Source organism: Anguilla anguilla, chromosome 1 (genome assembly GCF_013347855.1).
Source record: "Anguilla anguilla isolate fAngAng1 chromosome 1, fAngAng1.pri, whole genome shotgun sequence".
NCBI classification, from domain to species: domain Eukaryota; kingdom Metazoa; phylum Chordata; class Actinopteri; order Anguilliformes; family Anguillidae; genus Anguilla; species Anguilla anguilla.
Genome location: NC_049201.1, coordinates 48,822,851 through 48,846,204, shown reverse-complemented (window position 1 = coordinate 48,846,204; position 23,354 = coordinate 48,822,851). Strand labels below are relative to the sequence as shown.

Genomic DNA, 23,354 nt, shown 5'->3' with positions numbered 1-23,354 from the left:
CCATAGGAGACTAATAACCAAGCAATTTATTTTATGTTTCCCTTCCTCGAAAAGGGTATAAAGCAACATTTCAAAATAATAAAGGTAAATTCTGAATGACAGGTTCCCGTATGCACAAAATTGTTGCTATCGCATGAGCTTTAGGTTTTTCTCCTTTCGCACAAATGCATTAGTGAATGCCCTGTACTGCCCGACAGAATATCTGGAAATTGTATTAGAGGCTTTTCCCATTAATTTGGCATTCTTTATCCATTGTTTTATATTCGAACCATGCATAGTTTTTAAACAACATTATTTCTATGATTGACCAGTGTCAATCATATATGCATCTTCTTTTCTTTCTAAATAAGTGAACTGATTATATACATCAATTCTAAATTGCATTAACATTAACATTACTTTAAATATATGTAAAATAATGGTTAACATATTTTTCAACAAGTGTATTTTTTTATTAAAATGTGAAGTGATAATTACAAGTTTGTGAATTAAATGCATCTACTAATGTGGTCTTACATTAAAGCGCATTTGAAGCACATTCAACAATTTGAAACCGGAACAACACGAAATCCCCCAAAAAAACCCTCTCTAAATGAGCTTATTTTTTAAAGTTACTCTCACCTTTCAGTCTTAAATAACACCAATTACAATTACAAATGCTGCTCAAAACAAATCTGAATATGAACATAGAGCACTTCAGCGAACATTTACATTATAAAAACAGCCACAAAATAAATTCCTAGCTCAGTGGCATAGCTGGGAATTTATTTTGTGTGTGTGTGTGTGTGTGTGTGTATCTACGTGAAGGGGGTGTGAATGATTAATCCTCTTCACCCCCCACCCCAAACCTTCCTTTGGCTACATCTCTGGTAGGCCTTGGCCAATTTCTCATGAACAACCAACTTTTTATCTTGCACAAATACTGAAAATAATTTCCACATTGGTGAAAATGAAGCACTGCCAGTTGCAGTAACTGGCTGACACAATCTCCCGTAGGCTTATGCTGTGGTGAATCCATGGGGTCGTCCTCATAGCTATGAACAAAACGACGAGTTTGCTAGGGACCCCATGCACCATTCTACCTCCTATTGTCAAATCTGTGTTAAAGGCCCAGCCGCGTCCTCATGGATCCATGTACTAGCTCCATTGGCCTGCTTTGTTAAGGGGTACATTTTCTCCCCAGATTGGGTAGACCTCAAGTTAGGCAATTCATGTAGCAGGCCAATGCTGCCCACCCACAGGGGATGACACAACGCTAACTCTAACGACTGACAGCCACATGGAGGCACAGGTTAAAAAGTGTCCTTCCCAGGGACAGCTAGTGTTCACATCAGCCATCGACCCTGTCTACGTAGCTGCAGAGTGAGCACCACATGGTCTCACCCCATGGTCGCACAGTCTGTACCAGTCTAGGGGCCAAGGAGCAGTCAGAAATGCCCCACAAATAACATGCTCTCCTTCTTGGCAAACTCACCTTGGGGTAAGAAGCACATTGGCACTTCCATGTCCAGCCACACTCTGACCCCTCTGTCACGGAAGTCTCCCCAAAATTAGAACGGGACAGCTGGCTGTCAGAGGACCTAAGCTATAGTGCAGTCATATCTATCGCCCAATAGCCATACGCAAAGCACAGAGCTCATATCTGGTGATCAGACCTGCTGATCCACTGAGCTTGCTCTTAGATTCAGGTAGTAGGAGATTCGTATTCATACACCTGTGCAATCCTAATGCTCTTAAATGCTCCAGTGAGAATGAGCAGCCACAGTTGCACATAAATGGGAGATCCTCACCTTAACCTCCAGGTAAACGAAAAGTCAAAAATGAATTCTGAGAGTGACAGCATTTGCACTCATGCCTGTATGATTGGTAGTTATTCTGTGGGAACAATCTCTTGTTCTCAAACAGAATAATTAATTTGAGGAGCGTGGAAGTTCAGCACATATGTATCTTCAAAGCCTTTTCTTTAGCAAACAAGAGCATTTTGCTGTGTACATACAGGACAAAGCTAGAGAACTCTACCCATATTTCTCCTAATATAGGTTGTTTTACTGGAGTGCACAACTGGCATACTGGGCAGGCTTTGTTCTGACTGCGATTCATAAAACTTTAAGGGATCTTTATGAACATAATGATACTACAGCATAAAAGTACCTTTATTAAGAAAGATCTTTATTCAGCATTTCATTTCATAATACACTTCATAATTAGCCATTCAAGCCTAGTTAAAACAAAGCTTGAAGCTCAATGCCATGCACATTTAAATAAAGCACCTTCACTGCAACAATAGCATTTTTGGGGAAAAAACACCACTCTCTCTCATCACAGGCGGCATTTTGCAGGTCTCTGATATATACTGGTAATTAACTTAAGGCATTTTTTCAGATCATTTAAATACAAAACTGAAACTGACCAGACTCGGTTAATGGTCCTCGGTTAACAGAGGCTAGACCAGACAATCAATGCCAGAACAACTGTATACTCTATCCATTAAACTGGCATTCAAATGTTCTGTGGTTCACAAAATGCAAACCACATAGCCAAACCCACCTCCCAAGCACTATGTCTCCAGTTCTATTTCTTTTCGCTCGCACATTCAGGCTGGAAATTGAATATCAATGAATTATCTGTCCTCTTCACACTGGGTTCTTAACGCTCCCTTTCATGAATCTTAAAGACAATGCATAAAATACTGGATTTATCGCAATCTTTTGTTTGTCCACAAATATATGCCCACTGATTCCAGTAATCAGTTAGCGATCTCGCGGCTGAAACGCATGAACAATGGAATAATTGGTTTAATTCCTGCCATGTTACCAGCATCCCACACGGGAAGCACAAATCCATACTCTGTGACTGCTGACGGGCAGAGCCTGCGTGGTCTCCGCGCGCGTTTCCGCGGTTCGACAGCGACAGCCCCTGTGACACGCAGCACAGCGGTTCGCACGTCTCCTGTCTCCCCTCCACAGCCTGCTGCTGTGCGGAAAGCTCCGGAGGACAGAGAGATGGCAGGGGGAGAATTTACATTTACATCGTCCCCGCGCCGCGCCGTGACTGACAGATGTCACTCTGACACCTAACAGGAAGCGTGGCAGTTGTTGCACCTGCACAGTTCCCCTTTCTCCTTTTCATTTTTTTTTTTTTTTTTACAGAGGCCCCTTACATATCCTTTTAAGACTGCGACCTTCCACTGCACTCTGAATCTCTTCCTCTACCCTTAGGCTTAGGTCAATGCTTTAAGCTACTAAAGATTGTATAACATATACAAATATTATTTTGTTCCCTCAACCATCAGTTTACTCAACAAATTCAAAAAAAAAAAATCCTCTCAGGCACTAAGCACTTTATATCAGGTAACGGTGTGTTTTCTGTGTGTTCTATTTTGTCATGTGATTCTTTTTTTGTATTGTGTTTAATCTTGATTCTGCACATCAGTTGCCCTCTGGGATTAAAATAAAGTCTGATTCCATACATCGCTCCTCAGTCGCCTCCCCAAAATGCACTCAGCTGAGTTCATACAGCTGCCGTGTGCCCTAATCTGCAGGTTGAACAAAAATGTTCAGCATATGTCTTTCTTAAGTTGTACTAAAATATGATTTATGTATGATATGGACTTGACAGGCCGCCGTTAGCGTTTAGTAGGTAGTTGCATATACTATACTCATTATACTTGCATATACTATACTCATTATACTTGCATATACTATACTCATTATACTTGCATATACTATACTCATTATACTTGCATATACTATACTCATTATACTTGCATATACTATACTCATTATACTTGCATATACTATACTCATTATACTTGCATGTACTATACTCATTATACTTGCATATACTATACTCATTATACTTGCATATACTATACTCATTATACTTGCATATACTATACTCATTATACTTGCATATACTATACTCATTATACTTGCATGTACTATACTCATTATACTTGCATATACTATACTCATTATACTTGCATATACTACACTCATTTTTTGCCCTGTGCTGGAGTCTACGTCATGCTTGATAAGGGCATTTGCCATGTAAATGCAGAGATTAAAAAAACATAAATTAAGACATAAAAATAAGTGCACAGGTGGGATTCATAAGTAGACCATCACTATTTTCTGCCTGTCAGTGATCAGTGATCGCTGCCTCGCATATACATTATGTATGCTTCTGTGCAATGTTTTAGCCCCGCATCCGCATGAACTTTTCCTGTTGCTTCGTTTATGAGAGGGACAGCAGCAGGGGAAAAGGAGAGGAACAGACAGGCTCCTGCATGTCCTGAGACAGCACAAAAGTAGGAATCCAACTGATCCGCATGCTCTGTATCCCCACTGTACCCCATCAAGCCTAACCTGAATTTCAAGTCAGTCGATACAGATGTTTGGAGCGCCATGACTGTGGCTGTTTGCCATAAGACCCATAGCCATCCTCCCTGCAGGAAGGGAGGAAGGTGAACTATCCCCAAAGTGAGCATAATCTCAATTAAACCATGGCCAACGCTTTGCAGCCATGCACAAAGTTTGATTAGAGCTGCCTTGTCAATCAAGTTTACAGATAGCCGTAAAAGGACAAGAAAGCTGGCAAGGTCCCCTGTCCACTTGCATTTTTGCAAAAATGCTGGAGCACAGCAATTGACCGACATCTGGTTCATTTCAGCCCTTGTTACCCCCCTCCCTCTCCCACCACAGCCCTCACACACACCCCCCCTCCACACATGCACACACACATACACACACATACCCCTCACACACACACACACACCACACACACACACACCCCCCTCCTCACACACACACCCCACACACCATACACCACTCCTCACACACACACACACGCGCACACACACACACACACATACCCCACACCCACCGCACACCTCTCCTCACACGCACACACACACACACACACACTCCCCTCCACACACACACCCCCCCCCCCCCCACACACACACACACACACACACCCCCCCCCCACACACACACACACACGTGCAGCATGCACAGACTGCAGCCCGCGCCCACAGTGCTCCCGGGAGCCAGCTGAGGCAAGCCGAAGCAGATTCATGACATGTAACATGTGCTAATAGCCGGGCTTAAATTAAAAGCCTTCGGGGACCCCCACTCTTCCCCTCCTCCACTCCTCCACTCCTCCCCTAATCAGCGGCTATCAGACGGCCGGCTCTCCGCAGGCAGCATGACTGGCAGTCACCGACGGCCTCCTTCTAATTAAAAGTGCTCGGGTACTTTTATTCATTTTATTTCCTCAGAAGAAGGAAGTGGGTCAGTTTTAATTGGCTGACCGAGCACGTTGAGGGTTAATATTAGGTGTATACTGCCGACTTGATCTGTATTGCCTTAATTTGCCCATCTCCATTTAATTAACTTGTTTGTCATGTTTTATTTAATTTATCTCGGGTATTAATTTGGAAGATTATCCTTAAATGTTATTCATATGTTTAGCTTTGTTTGGCTTCTGTGTCTCTGTCAGTTTTATACCGAGCCCCCTTTCACGGTTGGAAGCACAAAAGCAGTAGATCACCCTTGACATATTCATGCCTATATAGTCAGCGGTGCAATGTGCAATCCCACACTTGTGAAAGAAGGAAGCAGAGCACACAAGACTTGAATGAAAGAAAACATAGAAATGTTGACAAAAGTACAAAAGGATAATTGGCTCTTTCTGTCAAAGGTTCAGTTATACTATTTTATACTATACTAACACATATTTTTTGCAAATTGATTTTTTTATTATTACAAAGCATGCCTTTTGAGCGCTTATGTCAAAGCAACAAACTTACATGATAGCTTCATTCACTCTGAGAAAAATTCTGGGCTCCAATAATGCTTTTTTTGTGTCATGTCAAAAATAGTCTCAGTAGTTACAGTCACTGTGGATATGAGTCCCCTGCTTATGAAAGAGTTCCTGTGATGGTGGTTGCGCGCAGTAAACAAGGTATTGTTACAGATCATTATTCACAGACTGCAGGATAGTTAAGTTAAGATTAGAAGATTAGAAGTTCCTCTGCACTCTACACTTTCCTTTCTGCAAAATGTCTTACACTTGAAACAATTACTCACAAATTTAAAAATGGAGTTTTTAAAAAGAGGTTTTTCTTTGCTAATTATTTTATCAGAAATTAGTAAAATGACTAATAATAACAATAATAATAATAATAATAATAATAATAATAATAATAATAATAATAATAATATTCTATTAAATTAAAATATTTAACATTATTATTATTGTTATTGTTATTTAAATTTCAAAGAAACCATTTAGAAAACACGATAATGTGAAAAAAGTCCACTTGGAAAATAAAATGTCTACTTTTCACAATTTTTGCATGAACAATATATTTATGCGAAATAACCAAAAATACTGGTGCCATGTAGTGGTACGCACATACATTGCACACTAATGAGTTTTTACTGCATCATTTAACATGTTCGCGCAGTGCCCTGTAAAGTGGACAGATACGCGGGCGGTTGTTCGTAGCTGACGGTGTAAATGCGTGTGGAGCGGGCGGGGCCCTGTCGGTGTGGTAGCACAGGTCTGAGGTGAGGCTGCTGGGGAGATGGCCCGGTGTGTAATTCCGGCTTCGCTCGGGGAAGGGAAGGCTGGCAGATGCTTCCAGTGCTGACGGGCGGCACCTCGGCACAGAGGATTACAGTAATGGACACAAAGGCCGCAGGCCCACCAGTCCCCCCGCTTTTATTAATTACTAAATAAAAACAAATTGTGAAACTAATTGAAAAGAGGGCTAATTTATTTCTCTAGACCACAGGCGCTATTCAATTATCTTTTTTTGCTGCCACTCTCTCTTCCTTTCTTTATTTCTTTGTGTGTGTGTGTGTATATATATATATATGTGTGTGTGTGTGTGTGTGTGTGTTTTTATCTTTAATCATGCACAAAATGTCTTAAGCAAATTAGGTAGTACAGAATGAATGGGGGAATGAATGAACAACCGTGCCTGTGCACTATTTCAGACGTAAATCCTGTGGGGTTATGCTTATTGCTTTTAGTGTGCTGCAATTTATGTGTGGACATTTATTTTTGTATTTTATGTATCATTTGTTTTTTTTTAGTGGTGAAATTTTAGCACTGAGCATTTAAAATGACTTCCAACGGAGTTCCAGAGAAACTGCTACATCAATATTCATCTGTTTCAAAAACACGCAGTCGTAATTTCATCCACTGTATATAATTTAGTCATGTTTTATTTAATCTGTACAAACAAACAGGAAGTGACTACAGCTTTATGACTAAAATCATTACTCTCTGTTTCAGCCTACATAAGGCAGAAATATGCCTCATAAATCCCACTGCTGTTAAAAAATTATTGGACATTCAAACGCTGTGAATTTGGTAACTGTGTTGTGAAACTGTTGTGTGAATCTGATATTAGATGTAAAATAATACATGTGCTGTATTGAGATTTTTTTAGAGAAAAGCTCATTTGGAGTTGTAAATATCCAAAAATATTTTCTATTTACAAATATTACTAATTTACAGGGTTGTTTGTGTTATGCAGTTAAAATAGCAAAACCCCAAAGCCCCTATCCTGAGAGAACTGAAACAGTGTCATCAATTGCTCAAACTGGACTGGGAGCTGACAGCCAGATAATGTGGGTGGGTCACAGGTCAATCTTTTCAAAGGAATCCCTACTATTCGGAATAAAGGGCTGTATTTCACAAAGCACATTTTTTTTTCATTTGGTAACCAAGCACTGGTTATCTTAAAGAATAAGGTTGTAAAAAAAATCCTCACTTTTGCTGCCAATTTGGTTCGCCCCAAAAGCACGCCTGTGAGTCACATCCACCGTGAGTAAAAGAATCCTCTCTCGACAGCGCACTGCTAAATCCTTCGTCCGGCCAAATCGCAAAAATCAGGGGTTCTGCAAACGGAGCGCCATTTTTTAATCCTTTTTTTTCTCAACGGCGCTGTAGTGCTGGTTCTCTCCAGCTGGTTTCCGAGGGAGACGACCCTCAGAAGTGCCGTGGCAACCGGGCATCGCCAGGGCCCAGAACGGCAGCTCAGATAATTTGTGAGAACACTTGATGAGTCTCCCCGTAAGAGAGAGAGAAATGGACAGTGAGAAAGAAAGAGAGAGAGAGACAGAGAGAGAGAGGGTGAGAGAAGAGAGAGAATCTGGGCTTTCACAGCGCCCACTTGCAGGACAACAGCCACTCTAAAGAAATACCCTCGCCAGCATTGTGGCTGTTCAGTCACGCCGCCGTTGCTACAGCTAGCCGCCCGGCCTTGGTTCCACACCCACTCCAGCAGCACAAAGCTGGGAGCGCGAGCGCGACGCACAACCCCCTCCACAGCTGTGCTTCAGTGGGGAGGGAGCGTTCAATCAACCCCGACGCACACCATGGGAACGGCACACAAGACAGTTCAGACCAGCATGCAAACCACTGCAGCCGCTACAGCGGCCACGCCAGCCAGCCTACAGTACAGTGCTCTCTCGAAAACAACAGACTGCACAAGGGACGCTATAGCTTTTTCACCAAACAGTGCCATCGCCCGCAATTCACTCTGAGCTGGACATTAATGGAAATTACGAGCCGTACAAAAACAATGCTGCGCTAGCTTTATCAGGGGCATCAAGAATTATATGTCTGTAACACCATTAACGTCTTGAAATGTATTAATAATATTATAACATGCCTGAACTATCATGACTGAACTGACCATTCAAACAACATTAAACCATTAAACTGATCTAGACAGAAATCCCCTCCGAAAGGAACTGCACTAAGAGTTACTCAGCTTGGCGATCTGAAGCCAGGGGAAGGACCAGACCAGGAGTGAGAGGGGAAGGAGACCCCAGACCAGGAGTGAGAGGGGAAGGAGACCCCAGACCAGGAGTGAGAGGGGAAGGAGACCCCAGACCAGGAGTGAGAGGGGAAGGAGACCCCAGACCAGGAGTGAGAGGGGAAGGAGACCCCAGACCAGGAGTGAGAGGGGAAGGAGACCCCAGACCAGGAGTGAGAGGGAAGGAGACCCCAGACCAGGAGTGAGAGGGGAAGGAGACCCCAGACCAGGAGTGAGAGGGGAAGGAGACCCCAGACCAGGGGTGAGAGGGGAAGGAGACCCCAGACCAGGAGTGAGAGGGGAAGGAGACCCCAGACCAGGAGTGAGAGGGGAAGGAGACCCCAGACCAGGAGTGAGAGGGGAAGGAGACCCCAGACCAGGAGTGAGAGGGGAAGGAGACCCCAGACCAGGAGTGAGAGGGGAAGGAGACCCCAGACCAGGAGTGAGAGGGGAAGGAGACCCCAGACCAGGAGTGAGAGGGGAAGGAGACCCCAGACCAGGAGTGAGAGGTTAAAAGCAGAGCGGGGGGAGTTACCTTGAAGAAGCCTTTGCAGCCCTCACAGGTGCGGACGCCGTAGTGCTGGCAGGCGGCGTTGTCGCCACACACGGCGCAGGTGCCCTCCCCTGAGGTGGAGCGGCCGGGCGGGGACGGCAGCCCGCTCTCCCCCCCCAGCAGGGGCGGGCAGGGCCCCATCCCGAGCGGGCGGAAGTGCAGGCCCCCCGCCTTGCCCATGTGCAGTGGGTACATGTGGGCTTCCAGGCCAGGGTGCTGGATGGAGGAGGACGAGGCGGCGGTGGAGGAGGAGGAGGAGGAGGAAGGCGAGCGCTCCGCCCGCAGCGGCAGTCCCAGGCCCGCCTCGTAGCCGCCGTGCGGGGGGGACTGGTCGAAGAAGTGGGGGAACCGGGGGGACTTGAGCGGCCCCGACTCCATCAGCGGGCTGGAGCCCATGCAGGTCTGCGGGACGGGGGGCAGGTTGTGCGGGTCGTCCCAGAGGAAGGAGGCCCCCGGCTGGCCCGGCAGGCCCGGGGTGGTGGGGGTGGAGGGCGGGGACTGCTTAAAGTACATGGAGGTGCTGGGCATGGTGTCCTCGGACTGCGCCAGGGGCAGCTGCGGGGGCGGGGGGTAGGGCTCCTCCTCCTTCTTGATCAGCGGCCTGTGGTGGGGCACCTGGTACAGGCAGGAGGACTTGGGCTCGTAGCTGCCCTCCACGAAGACGTTGAAGCTGGGCAGGGAGGTGGTGGCCGCGGCCGCCGAGATCTCCCCGCTCCCAAGCTCCATGCCCAGCTTGGTGTAGTCTGGGTTCATGATGTCAGAGCTGTACTCCCCAGGGTACGTGAAGGTCTGGGTGCTGTAGCTGGAGCCGGGCGGGGACGGGCCATACTGGGCCTGTACGCAGGGCATGTCTGCAACGGCCGCCCCACAGACAGAAACAGAGCAAGAGAGGGAGGAAGATAACAGGAGAGAGAGTGAGGGGAGAAAGAGAGGGAGAGTGAGTGAGTCAGTGAATAAGAAATAGAGAGGGATAAAGACAGAAAAAAAGAGCAAGAGATAGAGAGCAAAATAGAGAGAGAGAATTTAATTTAAAAACATCCTTATTTCAACAGCAGTCATGTTCATTCAGTCAGTCAAGATAACAAGATCATCTTCACAGATTTCTTGTGTACACACAGCTATACAACACCATATAAGAGAGAAAGAGAGAGCATCAATGCAAACACTCTTATCTGGAGTATATAATACTGATTTTAATGAAGGGCCACCATGAACCAAGCAAGTCCCCCAGTGCATTCCCACAGGAGTTCGGCCTTCTCATTCAGTCTGACCACAAAGCAGTTTGTCTTTTGAATGACAGCACCGAGCGTTCAGCGCGCGATACGTTTTTACGTATTACACGATTTTTCAATTAATTTCAGAGACTGCAGAACTCACTTCATTTCTCCAGCAAGTGAAAACAAACAGTCAAGCGTGCTGCTCAGAGTTCAGGACAAACCACTTTGCTGTCAGATTGAATCAGGCTTTAATCGTGAACCACAAACCACACGAAAATACACAAAATGTTTCTATCCACGTTAAAGCATTTGAATATCCTTCATTGTGTTAGTGCTTGGTAAGAAAAGTAACCACCCCCCTCTTGAAAGAGACGTGTTAGTGATTGAGTGACATTACATTGAGAGTGAAGCTGAGGTAGCAGAGTGAATGACAGGTTGGAGGAGAGCTGAAAGACGGCTGTGGACCTCCACCCACCGGAGTAGAGTACCAGCCATGCAAGCAACATACACCCTTTCAAAAACAAATAAGAGCTTTGAGACAAAGTGCAATTTTGACAGCAAAAACTAAAACATATCAAGAGGTAATATGTATGTAAAAAAGCTTGTGAGCTTTGAAAATTATCAAATGATTAACCAGTCATAAAAATCATACAAAGTACATTTTTATGACTAGTTAACTTTTTCATTCCTAAGATTTCTATAATTATAAGTGTATAAAACAAAAGAAAAACATTAACCGGTTCTTATATTCTTTGTTTCAAACCTAATAATTAAAGATTGCACTTTGCCACAAAATTTCACATAAAGATGTTAAATCCACAGTGCAGTGTCCCCTTTGCCTCCCGTGGCTGTCTTCTGACATCATAAAGCAGGCAAAAGAGCCTCACCTGTGGACAGATAAGTCCCTGTTTGTTCTATGCACTCATTAAATTTTAATAACCATCACTGTGCCTCTTTCGCACCCCTGCAGTGCAGTGGGAGGGCTAAACCTGTCCTCTAAATCATCCGGGGGTGTGAAGCGCACAAACACGCACACACACACACACACACACACACATACACACACACACACGACCTCCACCTACAGCAGCCTCACTCCCTGACGTCAACTCAGCCATCTCGCCCGAAATGGGAGGCGTCACACATCCGCATCCGCAATCGATTCAGCCAATCGATTCGCAGAAAAATGCCTCAAAAAAACTGGACAGAGATCTTTAAGATCTTTAGTGGCAGCACCATGGGACAGCCGGAGATGTGCCAGGGTGTGTCTGTCCCTCTCATTGGTCAGCCATGCTGTCAGGTCTGAATTACCTCGTCAATCTCAGTGGCAACTTGGGCCTTGCATTACAAAAAATAAAAACACGTAACAAAACAAAGGGGCTGAGCCAGAACGTCAGGCGAAATACCGCTGGGTAACAGTCTGCCACTTCATAAAATGTAACGTCAGAGCTGATCTGGGACCACCAAGCCAAAAAAAATGGAGTATATCCGAGAGGCCTGCTTTCGCTCTGAGAGACTGCAGGTCTATCCAGAGGAGCTGACAATGCGGAGGGCCGTGTGATGGAACAGCTGAAAACGGGGGCCGCGTGCGGGGGGCAGGTGGTGCACAGGAGCCAAACCCCACCGAGCATCATTACTTAAACTGCCCTCTTTCTCTGGAGACCACCAGGCTCAGAGCCCAACCACTTAACCTCAATAACACCCCACACACCCACCTGCAATTGGCCTGCAAAGACTATTACACAGCTATTATTATTATTATTACTACTACTACTACTACTACTATTACTATTATTATTATTATTATTATTATTATTATTATTATCACTGCCATTAATTATCCTCTTACTATTTCCTAGTTATTTCATAACTGCACCTCCACCTAATTTCTTCAGAAATAAGTTCTTTTGCTTTTTATTTAAAATACTTGTTTACAATGTTTACATTTTAAACATTGCATAAATACTCGTAGGATTTTTTTTTTTTACTCGCAGAATATATATATATATATATATATATATATATATATATATTACACGAGTATTTATGCAATGTTAAAAATAACACCTGGACAATATCTTTAGATTCGCATATTCCCACCAGTTGTGTTTACAATGCAGCTGAAGCAATGACATGAATCAGGCTACATCATGCGCATTCGAATATAATCGTTTTCCGCATAAAAGATACTACAACTTGTCTCACGTGTTCTTGATACTTGATCTGCTTGAGTAGGCTGTGAAAACACAGCATATCTTACTGCGAGGCCGGATCCGATCGGAGTAAAATCATATGGCTTGCCTTATCAGACAAGTTACGTAACAGCCCTCTACCTTAGGCTGTTTAGTTTAAAAGGGAAAATAAAGCACGTAGATGTGTACTCTGTGCGCGGAGGGAGGAAAGGGTGCCTGTGTAATCAATCGTGCCTGTCGGCGCACTGAGATTCTCAGTGTTTGCTCGTTGCGCTCAACCAGGGAACTGTCAACAAAGAAAACGTCCCATTGACGCTGTTTACACAGGTTTTTCGTCTGGTGTCCCCGTAATCACTAATATTCCAGTACGTAATATTTGTTTAGTAAAATCAAGGGACTTATCAATTATGTACGGATCCTTTCCCTCTGATGACTGGTGCGGCAGTGTACACAGACCCGTCTATGCACACATATCCACACATTCGCGCGCACACACGCACACAGCCACCCGCGCGCAATCTGAGGAAGTTCTTCGGAAAACAAAAGACTTCCCTACCACTCTCGATATCTGTAGCTAATAAGCGGTACTTTAAATTAAGATGAAATTATACATCTTCTTTGTAATTTATTATTAATATCCATAAAACGTTTCTGTTTATATATATACTTAACCCCTTTTCAGCAAACATTATTACCTCTATCACAATACCAATAGCGTAACAACAACAACAACAACAATAATAATAATCCTTTGGGAAATGGAAAAGGTCAACTATATCTTTTAATATACATCTCAGAAGGTAGTTAACACACAATGGCGAAACGTGTCAAAAAAACCTATATATTGAACTTGCTTTGTTACAAAAAAAAAAAAACAGTTTTGTTAGTTCTCTGGCAACTTATAATAATAAAATAATAAAAAAATCTGTAAAATAACACAGAATTTAGTTCATAGGAAGAAGCAATGCAATCTTTACTACCATAATTCTTCTGTGATATTTATTTAGAATCATCAATATACCTTATAAACTAGCCTTCCAAAGCCTATAATCATATCAATGTATGCATTAAGCCTCTTAAAAATAACAATACATCAATGATAATAGTTATTCAGTTATTTACTAAATAAAAGACAATGTAGACAATGCAACCACTGAGAATTGCAGACGAGAAAAACTAAACTGTTCAATTTATAAGTGAGCACAAAAATCTTGTGTTTTTTTAATAAAAAAATCTTGGGTATGTATAGACTGTTACACCGTTCATTAAAATTCTAAAATGATCATCTTTGTCATATAATTACATGTTTGAAGACATGTGCATAAAAATGAAATGGACTGCTGAGAGCACGTTCGCCAAACAGTCATCAGCAAATGTTCCAATGTAATAGTCAAAAGAATGGAGCGTTTCATGAGTCAAACTTTCTTGCAGGAAATACATCACAGAGAGCAAAGCCTGCTCTCTCCCTTTCTCCCACTCACACTGGAAAGGGTGGGTGAGGAAGGAGAGCCTGTGACATCACCGTGTGGTGTGGGCGCCTGTGCAACTGACCAGCTCTTCCTCCCACAAAGGAAACACACCCCAGCCGGGCCCTTTCACAACCCGACTTTGAAGGGTACTTTGAGCAAGGCCACTTTCTTCCGCTTTTGAGGTTTGTGCCTCGTGGTCGACAACCCATTTAAGTGAGTTATCAACATGTTTTTTTCATCTTTCTTTTTTGGGGAGGAGTGACTGGACAAGCCCTGACATAAACTTTTGAATGGAGCAAAAAAAAAAAATTTTGCTTTGGAAAAAAAAGGGAATTAATTCATTTCTCATCTGATGTATTCCAGGTTTGTTTCAAGGATGCTGTCACAGCCTTGAGGTTATATTTTCTGCAAAGATTATGTGATGTCACTGACAGTCACTGCCCTGAAACTGAAAAAATGTATCAGTACTTCTAGACTTCTCCCACAGGCACCATGATAAGGAAGAAAAACCCTAGATCTTATTTACATTACTATAATGTAGGAGAGCTGTACACACTCTCTGAGAGAGAGAGAGAGCAAGAGAGAGAGAGAGAGAGAGACTTCTGCGTCTGAATATAAAAAAAGATTTGTACCATCTAATTATGCTTTATAGATTGTTATTTTTATGTATTCTGCTTTTCCAGCCAGTTATTGAGGATCTTATCTGAAATATTGTACCTTTCACAAGAACATTTGCCCTGGCGTTTCTGTAGTAGTGTGTGTAGCATAAAAACTTGGTCTGAGTGACCTCTCAGGCAACTGATTTTATATCTGCAAGATAAGATCAGACACCTCCACAAACCTTCATTAAAATAAAACCAGACACCCACCACTTTGGACTAAATCTGGTCAAACCAAAATAACAGGACACTGCAAGCAAAAGTCCCTGTAAATATCTCAACGTCCCTTGAATATGTTGCTGCCTCTTGCCACTGTCCTGGTGGACTTCCCATTTACACTCAAGCCTTGCACAATAACCTGGATATACAGGCAACTGCACACACACCCACACACACACACACACACACACAAGCACACCCATACACCCACACACACATTTTTCTGGGATTGCATATTTATGGACACATTCAATCCTAAAGGTCAAGTGTATATGATTATCTAGTCATTCAACAATCAAGACATTTTTATTTAATTTGTAATTGTTAAAAAAGGTGACGAGAATGACACTTCTGGTGTTTTGTCTTTTATGTTTTACATGAAGAAATTGTGAATGGGTTGTGAGTAGTAGGCTGTGAATGAATTGTATGAAAGGTCGTATATTACGGAGGTTTATTATCATTAATAGTGCATTGTCATTTGTTTGTTTCCCTCTTGTTAATGCGAAAATGGCACAGAAGGATGCCGGAGGCTAACCCATTTATGAAAAAGAGTGCATAGAGGACGCAACTGTTATCAGAGGACAGACACCAAATTAAGATGCTTTACACACAGCTTTTCAAACGATCAACGACAAAGCGTATGGAACTGAGAGTTTAAAACAAGTTTCTAACCTCGAGGTGTGCATTTTAGGTGGATAAAATGCAGCTGTTCCAATAATTGTGCGCGCTTGCTCATTGTCAGAATGCCATAGATCTAACAAACAAAAGATGAATTGCAGAAATGAATATACATTCTAATGGCAATGGGAAACTAAGGCATTAAAGAAGTAGGTGTATAAAATGGGCATGGCATTCATAAGGACGCGCGCAAACATGAAACACACGTGCGCGCACTCACGCACAGACAAACAAATGATCAGACCATTGGAAGACAAGTGATACATCCTGGACAAAGGATCACAAACAGGACATATAAACTATGGCGTCTACTTCAAAAAGTGAAACATACACCATGAAAAATGGTTGTATATTAGCATTGCCAAACTAAAAATAACAGTATGTTTTTTAGGTTAAAACTTCTCCTACGCTACGGCCGCACGTCTGATATCTCAACCGGAGGGCACGAATCTAAAGCCATTGCGGTGTAACGGATGGACGCTATGGTAACGTCTTGTACTTCAGGCGAACCAATTTAAATAAAATGGGGATTTTTCATATTACATGCCGACCGCTAACAGTTGCGTTTTCATATAATAGATACGTGTCACATTTACCACAACAAATAATATTTAATATTTCTGTATAATTGTTATAAGATATATTGCACAAATACTTTACATACAACGAAACTTCGTTTCCATGTTTGATGTTCTGCGTGTATGTATTTTATTAAATGTTGTCTATGTCCTCTAACACAAAGATTCAAAATAATGTCAAACTAAGGGACAGTGCTTTTGCTTTCTCTACGTCGCCTACACCCGTTATTAACCCAATGTTTTTTCCGCGGTCCTGAATATATTGAGTAACAAACACCAGAAATAACAAAAAGTTTATTAGCTAAACGTAGTCCAAATTAGATCTAAGAGCCACTGACTATAACAAAGTAGCATAGTAGTTACGCATGGAAACAAATGAACAACGGACATACATTCACCCAATTAACACGCTGAATTATCAACATGGGCTACCTCAAAATATTAACACATTGAATTCACTTAGATGCTTAGGTGTTTTGAGCAACTTGTACATGGCACGGGTTTGCACTAAATTGACACAGCGTGTGCGGTTAGCGCAATTGGATTCAGTTTACCTGGTTGGAATTTTGCTCGCTGAATTGTGGTTGGTTTCCTCTGCGGAGGTGTAACAAGGCAGCGGTGAGAGGCAGCTTCGGCGGACGCTGCGCTGGTTGAACTGTCCGATAGCCGGGTTTCAGAGCTCAGCTGAGGGCGCTCTTCCGAACCGGGGTCTGTAAATAGACCATTACAAAAGCAAATTTAAAAAACGCAAAGGAAATCGCTTGAAAGACAACATTTAATGAAACAGTTCAGACTGCTGAAAATTCCGCCAAAAGTTAACATAAATAATAAAAACATGGATAATAATAATAGTTATTAATCTTAGAGCAGCCCCATAAAGTGGCAAAATAAAGGATAAAAACCAGGCTATCTCTAAATCAAAACTTGCAAATTGGAAGGCGAGACTGCTGGTAGGCTAAAAGGCAATAAGAGCCGGAAATAGTCGGGAGAAAAAAAACATCACTAATTTACAGCAATAAAATGTATCATTATAATTACGATATACAGAATAACAATAAAAAGAATGCGTTTATATTAAGTAAAAACATATTTATTCGTTTGGGAGGTTATTGGATGAATCTGTACTTGCATATCCTAGAATTTAGGTTATATCTCAGCAGGCTATATATAAAATACAAAGTAACAAGCTGTGCCGATAAGAACATAAAAATGATTGTTAGAAAATGCTAAAAAGAGTAAAAAAAAGTAATCTCAACTAAGGTGCTGAGGTCCATATTAACCCATAGGCTGTCACATATCAGTTCTAACAATGTCTAGAAAAGTAATGAAAAAACAAATAAGAGAAAGCAATTCTGTTGTAATTCTTTTGATAAAGAAAATAAAAAATAAAAATTGCACCATACAATACATCCGAATACATATTTAAGCAGCATAAATAGGCCTACTATTTAAAAAAAGTTTTCATTGAACATGAAAACTGGAGAAACCTCCGGCTTACTGAAGTGTACCAACGCTCAATAAATTATTTATTCGAGGAGCATTAAAATTATTCACCTGAGATATTCACACAATTAAGCTTCCGAGTCCTTCGCGTTTCACTGTGAAATATATTGAAGCGCATCACTACTGGCTATTTAAAAGAGTCTAGCGCCCCCTCTCTACAATAGCCTATACCATTTTTTCAGAAAACACAACCTCGTCAACCACCGAGCAACAGTCCCTGTTCCCAGCGTAAAGTAGATTCAGATGACCACCGGATAGAACTTATGGCTTAAGCAAAATTGAATTTATCGTATTTTAATTTATCCTGCCTTTTATTGACAGGGAGCAATAGGCTACATTTCTCAATTCCGTACTGCCCAGATTATAGCCTGTCTCAGGGAACCTGCACTGCTGCCTCGGCTACAGCGAAGGCCAGCTGAGCGTAAAATCTTACAGTCAAATTCAATGACAGGTACAATGACATAAAACTGAATCATTCCATTATCTTTTAAATGTTTATGGTTTTAATTCTGAACATACAAATGTTTCAGAATGTTTAATAGAATTTAATCATGGAAGAGACCCACCCACGAGACCCAAGTCAGACCGGTAGTAGACTGGTTACCTAGAGAACCGTGAATGATCTTTTAAACACGCACCTTGTAAGAGGCTGTAGCCCCGGCTTCAATAAGCCAGACAGTGAGAGGCTTTCTAGCAAACAAACGAAGAAAAGAGAGGAAAAAAATAAAAAGCTGGACAGAAAAACTTGTACAAGTACAGTAAATTAGGTAGAGGAACCAAGTCTGCCAGAGTGCTTTTACTGTCTGCCTTCTCAGTTCACAGCCAATGTCTTTGGGAAGTAGAGAATATTGCCCACATATAGTTATAACACAAAAATATAAACGAAAGCACCAGTTATATGTTATGGAATAAAACTAGAGTTGTCTTTAAAAAAAAAAAAATCAGGCTGACGTTGAGACAGAAGTGCATGTATGTATGTATGTATGTATGTATGTATGTATATACTTTTTCAATATTGAATATACTTAGATGATTATATAATAACATAGGTTAGACAATATTTTATAGTAGCTAGTTTTGCGCTTGAAACGCATTTGGTCACCAAGTCCAATAAAATCCTTACGCGCCATTTAAAAGATTAGGCGGTATTGTTATAGCCTGCTGAACTTTTTTTTTTGTTTGTTTTTTTGCCATTGACTGAATTTATGCGAGCTTTCTTGGTTGTCAAAGTGGTTAAATAAAAATTTAACCACTATGCATTTCGTGTGTGTGTTCGTGTGTGCTTAGATGCAGCCTATTTCAGTTGGACTTTGTAGCAAAATCTATAGTTTGAAAGCCAACGTTGTCGTTCATTCAATTCAAAGGAAGTGAGGACCCAAGACCATGCCCGAAACTGCTTAGGAACACATATAACCCACTGAAGGGCAACTTTAAAGTGCAAGTAGCCTACTATACACAACTGTTGTTAAAACGATCACGTGTATGATTGTAGCTAGTTGCCTAACAGCAGCCTAATAGAAAGGAAACGTAACGACACGAGAAAAACCTGATCACACCAGACCCAACAAGCAGACCTATGGCTATAGGCTATTATAACAATCAAATAATCAGACGAATTATCATTCAGACAACAATATTATGATTAAACCACACAACCCCTCAAAACGAAACCGCGTAAATCGGACATTCGAAAAGTGTTAATCTTATCTCACTGTATTGCCTTATCATCGCTATAAGCACAGTATTAAAAATAAACAGCAATTTCATTGTCATTTCTCATTCACATATTGACAAACACTCTTGAGTTTTGATTAGGCTAGATGTGTCAATAGCTTAATGACACAATATCCTTCACGGGATGGATAAGGCTGTCGTTCCGTTAAAACGTAGAAGTAGGCTATCTATAGGCCTACGAAGCGAAACAACCAAAGAAAAATAGACAGAATTAAAGGTTTCCTTAGGAACTGCCATGTGTGTAGCCCACTGTCTAAAAGAAAGGAAAATAGAAAAAGACTGGTTTCATTCTTGTATCGTCTATTTCAATGCTACGTGGTTGTCGGCAAGTGGCATCCCATTTCCATGACAACCAGAGAGAATATGATACCTTTAATTCTCATCGAATTCGCTTCGATTCGCCGGAGGACATCAAACACTTGAAGGCAAATCGGTTTCTTATCCTCTCTCTGTCTATTACAAACTTGCAAATTCAACAGGTCAGCGTATCAAAATGCACGATAAAGTTTCTCTGTTCGTAGTAATTTCCATTAAAGAAAAGAAAATAATTTCGAGAACGCCTAATAATTCAAAAATTAAGTTTTCTTTTGATATGAGCTATACGATAACGAGCACACAACCATTCATTCATCCACAAGAATACTGATTGATACATACTTGCTTGCTGTAGAGGTTCCGTCTTTACATGTGATATTAACCCCCTTAAAGTTTCCGGTCGATTTCCAGCATAGTTATAAAAATCAAAACTTGTAGTAGATATAGCAGTTCGTATAGTCGTAGTAGTAGTTGTAGATGTAGTGACAAAAATATAAATTCTACTGAAGAAAATACTCCGATGTATGAGGACTAGATCCGCACGATCTGGTCTCCCCGTGTTAGTAATGCTTGATGATGCGCTCTGTGATGAAGTTGCAATGTGGCTTTGTTTATGTGGAGAGCTCTGTGAGAGAAAGTCTAATAGCACATTTATGTGTCTGCCTTCTGCATAGAGCTGCTGGTATGCGAGACGTCAATGTGACGCCATGGGAGAGGTGACGTCACTCACTGTAGAGCTCCAAACCTCGCTGTTACAGTAGACACATAAGACCTCTCTCAACACTGTGCCAAAGGAAAAAATAAAAAAGGGCGGTGAGTGTGGAGATGTTTATTTTATGATTCAAGGACATAATCTGTTCATATAATATGCAGTCGTGCGATTTTAATATTCAAATTTCAGAGAGCGTTTACTTTTAACTGTTTTGCGCTCGTATTGCTCCACATGTGCTATAAAAATCCAGAACTTTAAATACCATTAATAATGTTGTAGGCCACATTCATTCACAAAAGAATGCACAATAAAACTAGTATTGCTTTGTTTTTATATTGTTTCTTTATTTCGTATATATAAGTATGTGTTCACCTAACATGGGCATCCATATTGAATGCATAATCCTGTCATTTAAAGCACTCAAAACTAATTTCAAATTGGTTTCTACCAAATCTCACAGAACATAAAAGTATATTCATTACATCCATGACACACATTAACCCTATGAATGATTTTGATTGCTGCATAGCAACAGCAAAGCATACAAAAATGTACTAATAATGTGTGTAACTGAAAACACAATTTTTGAAGTATTTCCAAAAATGAAATATGACCAACAACACTTTTTGAAAAAAACAAAATAAAAAAAATAAAAATAGGCAAGCACTCTGCACTGCATCAGCCACAAGATTTGCCATTTTCTTGTGCTTTTCAGCTAATTTTACAATAGGCAGTGTAGATTATTCTCTTAACATACGAACCACAGTACCGTAACGTAATGAGCATCTTATAATTGGGGGGTCACTTAAAACATGCCCGGAGATTAATTGATCAGTATCCATTTGTGTAATGGCCCCATTACTTTTAAGGTGAGTCGAACTCTTGTTATAATTTCCTGTGAAACTGTACTTCTATATGAAAGCAAAGTTTTCCTTTGAGGATGGAAATGTTTGCGGACCAGCAGGGTTGTGTTCTGCGACAAACATAAAAACAAATTGATTTATACAGGCTATTTAGCACCTGTTGGAGACTATTAGTGGTAAAATAGAAATTGGTGATGTGGGGTTTTCCGCTGGCCACAAAATATATTAGACATTCATAACTAAAACGGAAATACAGTTTAGATTATCTCGGGTGCTCTTGCTGATTACTACCTTTGACAAATAATGTAGTAAATCCTAAATCGCTGTTTCTTTTCATGGGGGATCTTGACGCTTGAGATTCAGGGAATTCACAACGGCGGCATTGGAAAGCAAAAAATTAAATGCGACGGCTTAAACCAAAGGGAAGACAAAATCAGCGACAGCCAATCACAAGACACATGGTTTCCTGGGCCACGTACTCGAATCTGGCCAATGATCAGCCCCCAAAGGCGGGGACAAAGCTTGACGCACTGAGGCGCGTGATTGACGCAAGCACTGTTACTAAAATTAGCAGCGGGAGATGCAGCAGTGTGAGATAGAAGAGATCCCATTCATTGTGCTGGGGCGGGTCCGTTTATTTTAGAAATTTGATTGTGATCCAGCAAAGCCAAATATAGTCGTAGACAGGTATTTTTAGCGGAAGCATGTCCCTGTTTTTACTTGGCAAGTTATAGCTTACAGATATCTATGTTTATTAGATAGTAACTGACAGCTAGCTAACTTGCTAAGTGTATGTCACTAATGCATGTTTTGTGAGGTAGCTAGTTAAGCTAGCTAGGCTACCATCTCGGTATTCTTGGATACTCGCAAAGTATGACTGATTATACGCTCAGTTGTCAGCCATTACCATTAGCTACGTTGTGGTACCTATTTACTTAGCCAGCTGCATGGTTAACGTGTTTTATTTCTTTTTTGTGTAAATTGTGAGCTGTTTGTTCTTTGGTATGATTGGAGCCGTTTAACGCGGTTATTTGTTAAAGTGGGTCACACGACACGGACACTGGGAACTTTACGGGTAGATCTTGGACAATGTGCTGTCACAAACAGGTTTGTGAACGTAACGGCATGCTGGTGTAGATATGTTTCTCTTTTCGCAAGCCAGCCTTAATAGTAGCCTTTAGATTTTTATTGGCTGGATAACTACGTTTTCATTCTACCGAACTGTTTACTGCCTAATGGGTGCCAATTCCTGGTTATGTTGACACAGCTATGTGGTAACTAGTGCGCGTGCAACAAGTTAGCTAGCTGACATTGACTTTTTGCGATACGTTGCTATTCTCGCTCAAAATTTAGGTAGTTCGTTTGCAAAACGGTTATCTGTAGATAATATCACTGACGGTCGTAGTTATTTATATCGAAAACCTCCTAGCCAAGTAGTGAGATGTTACAGTAGCCAGCTTATTGAATCTATTGTAGGCATGTAGTGAATAGGAAAATTGACTGAGTGCGGCCCTTGTCAATACTTGTCCACGTGTCTGAAAGCACCGGCAAAATTGATCCCCACTTAAAAGGACAGGAAAAGCGTCACATATTGGACATGTCTCAAATAAAAAAATCTTACAAATGTATAATTTAACTGTGTCACAGGATTTCTATACGTCTGCAGAAAGGTTGTACTGTTAATTTTCCCGCTGCACTGTATGTGAACGAAGCAGAATCTTTTTTGACTGCACCACATTGACGACAATCGCCTCGACAGTCTGCTTTAGTTTGCGCTTGTTCTGGTAGATTTGTGATGGGGAAAAGTCTACGGCACGTTAACT

The 23,354-nt window shown here is 41.5% G+C and overlaps 1 protein-coding gene across 3 annotated transcripts in view; it reads right to left on the bottom strand.

The window, feature by feature from the left end:
• The window catches only part of nr4a3 (nuclear receptor subfamily 4, group A, member 3), a 37,581-nt gene extending 16,913 nt beyond the window's left edge, over positions 1-20,668 (bottom strand). The window contains exons 1-5 of one of the 3 annotated variants that reach the window (XM_035394652.1): positions 20,299-20,668; positions 18,546-18,597; positions 16,959-17,114; positions 15,821-15,902; positions 9,375-10,243 (exon numbers count right to left, since the gene is read on the bottom strand). In XM_035394652.1, the coding sequence (XP_035250543.1) occupies positions 9,375-10,243; positions 15,821-15,884 (933 nt within the window). In that variant the 5' untranslated portion in view covers positions 15,885-15,902; positions 16,959-17,114; positions 18,546-18,597; positions 20,299-20,668. The remainder of the gene's footprint in view (positions 1-9,374; positions 10,244-15,820; positions 15,903-16,958; positions 17,115-18,545; positions 18,598-20,298) is intronic. The other 2 variants (XM_035394644.1, XM_035394660.1) reach the window with 2 other exon arrangements.
• Positions 20,669-23,354: the final 2,686 nt, after the last annotated feature.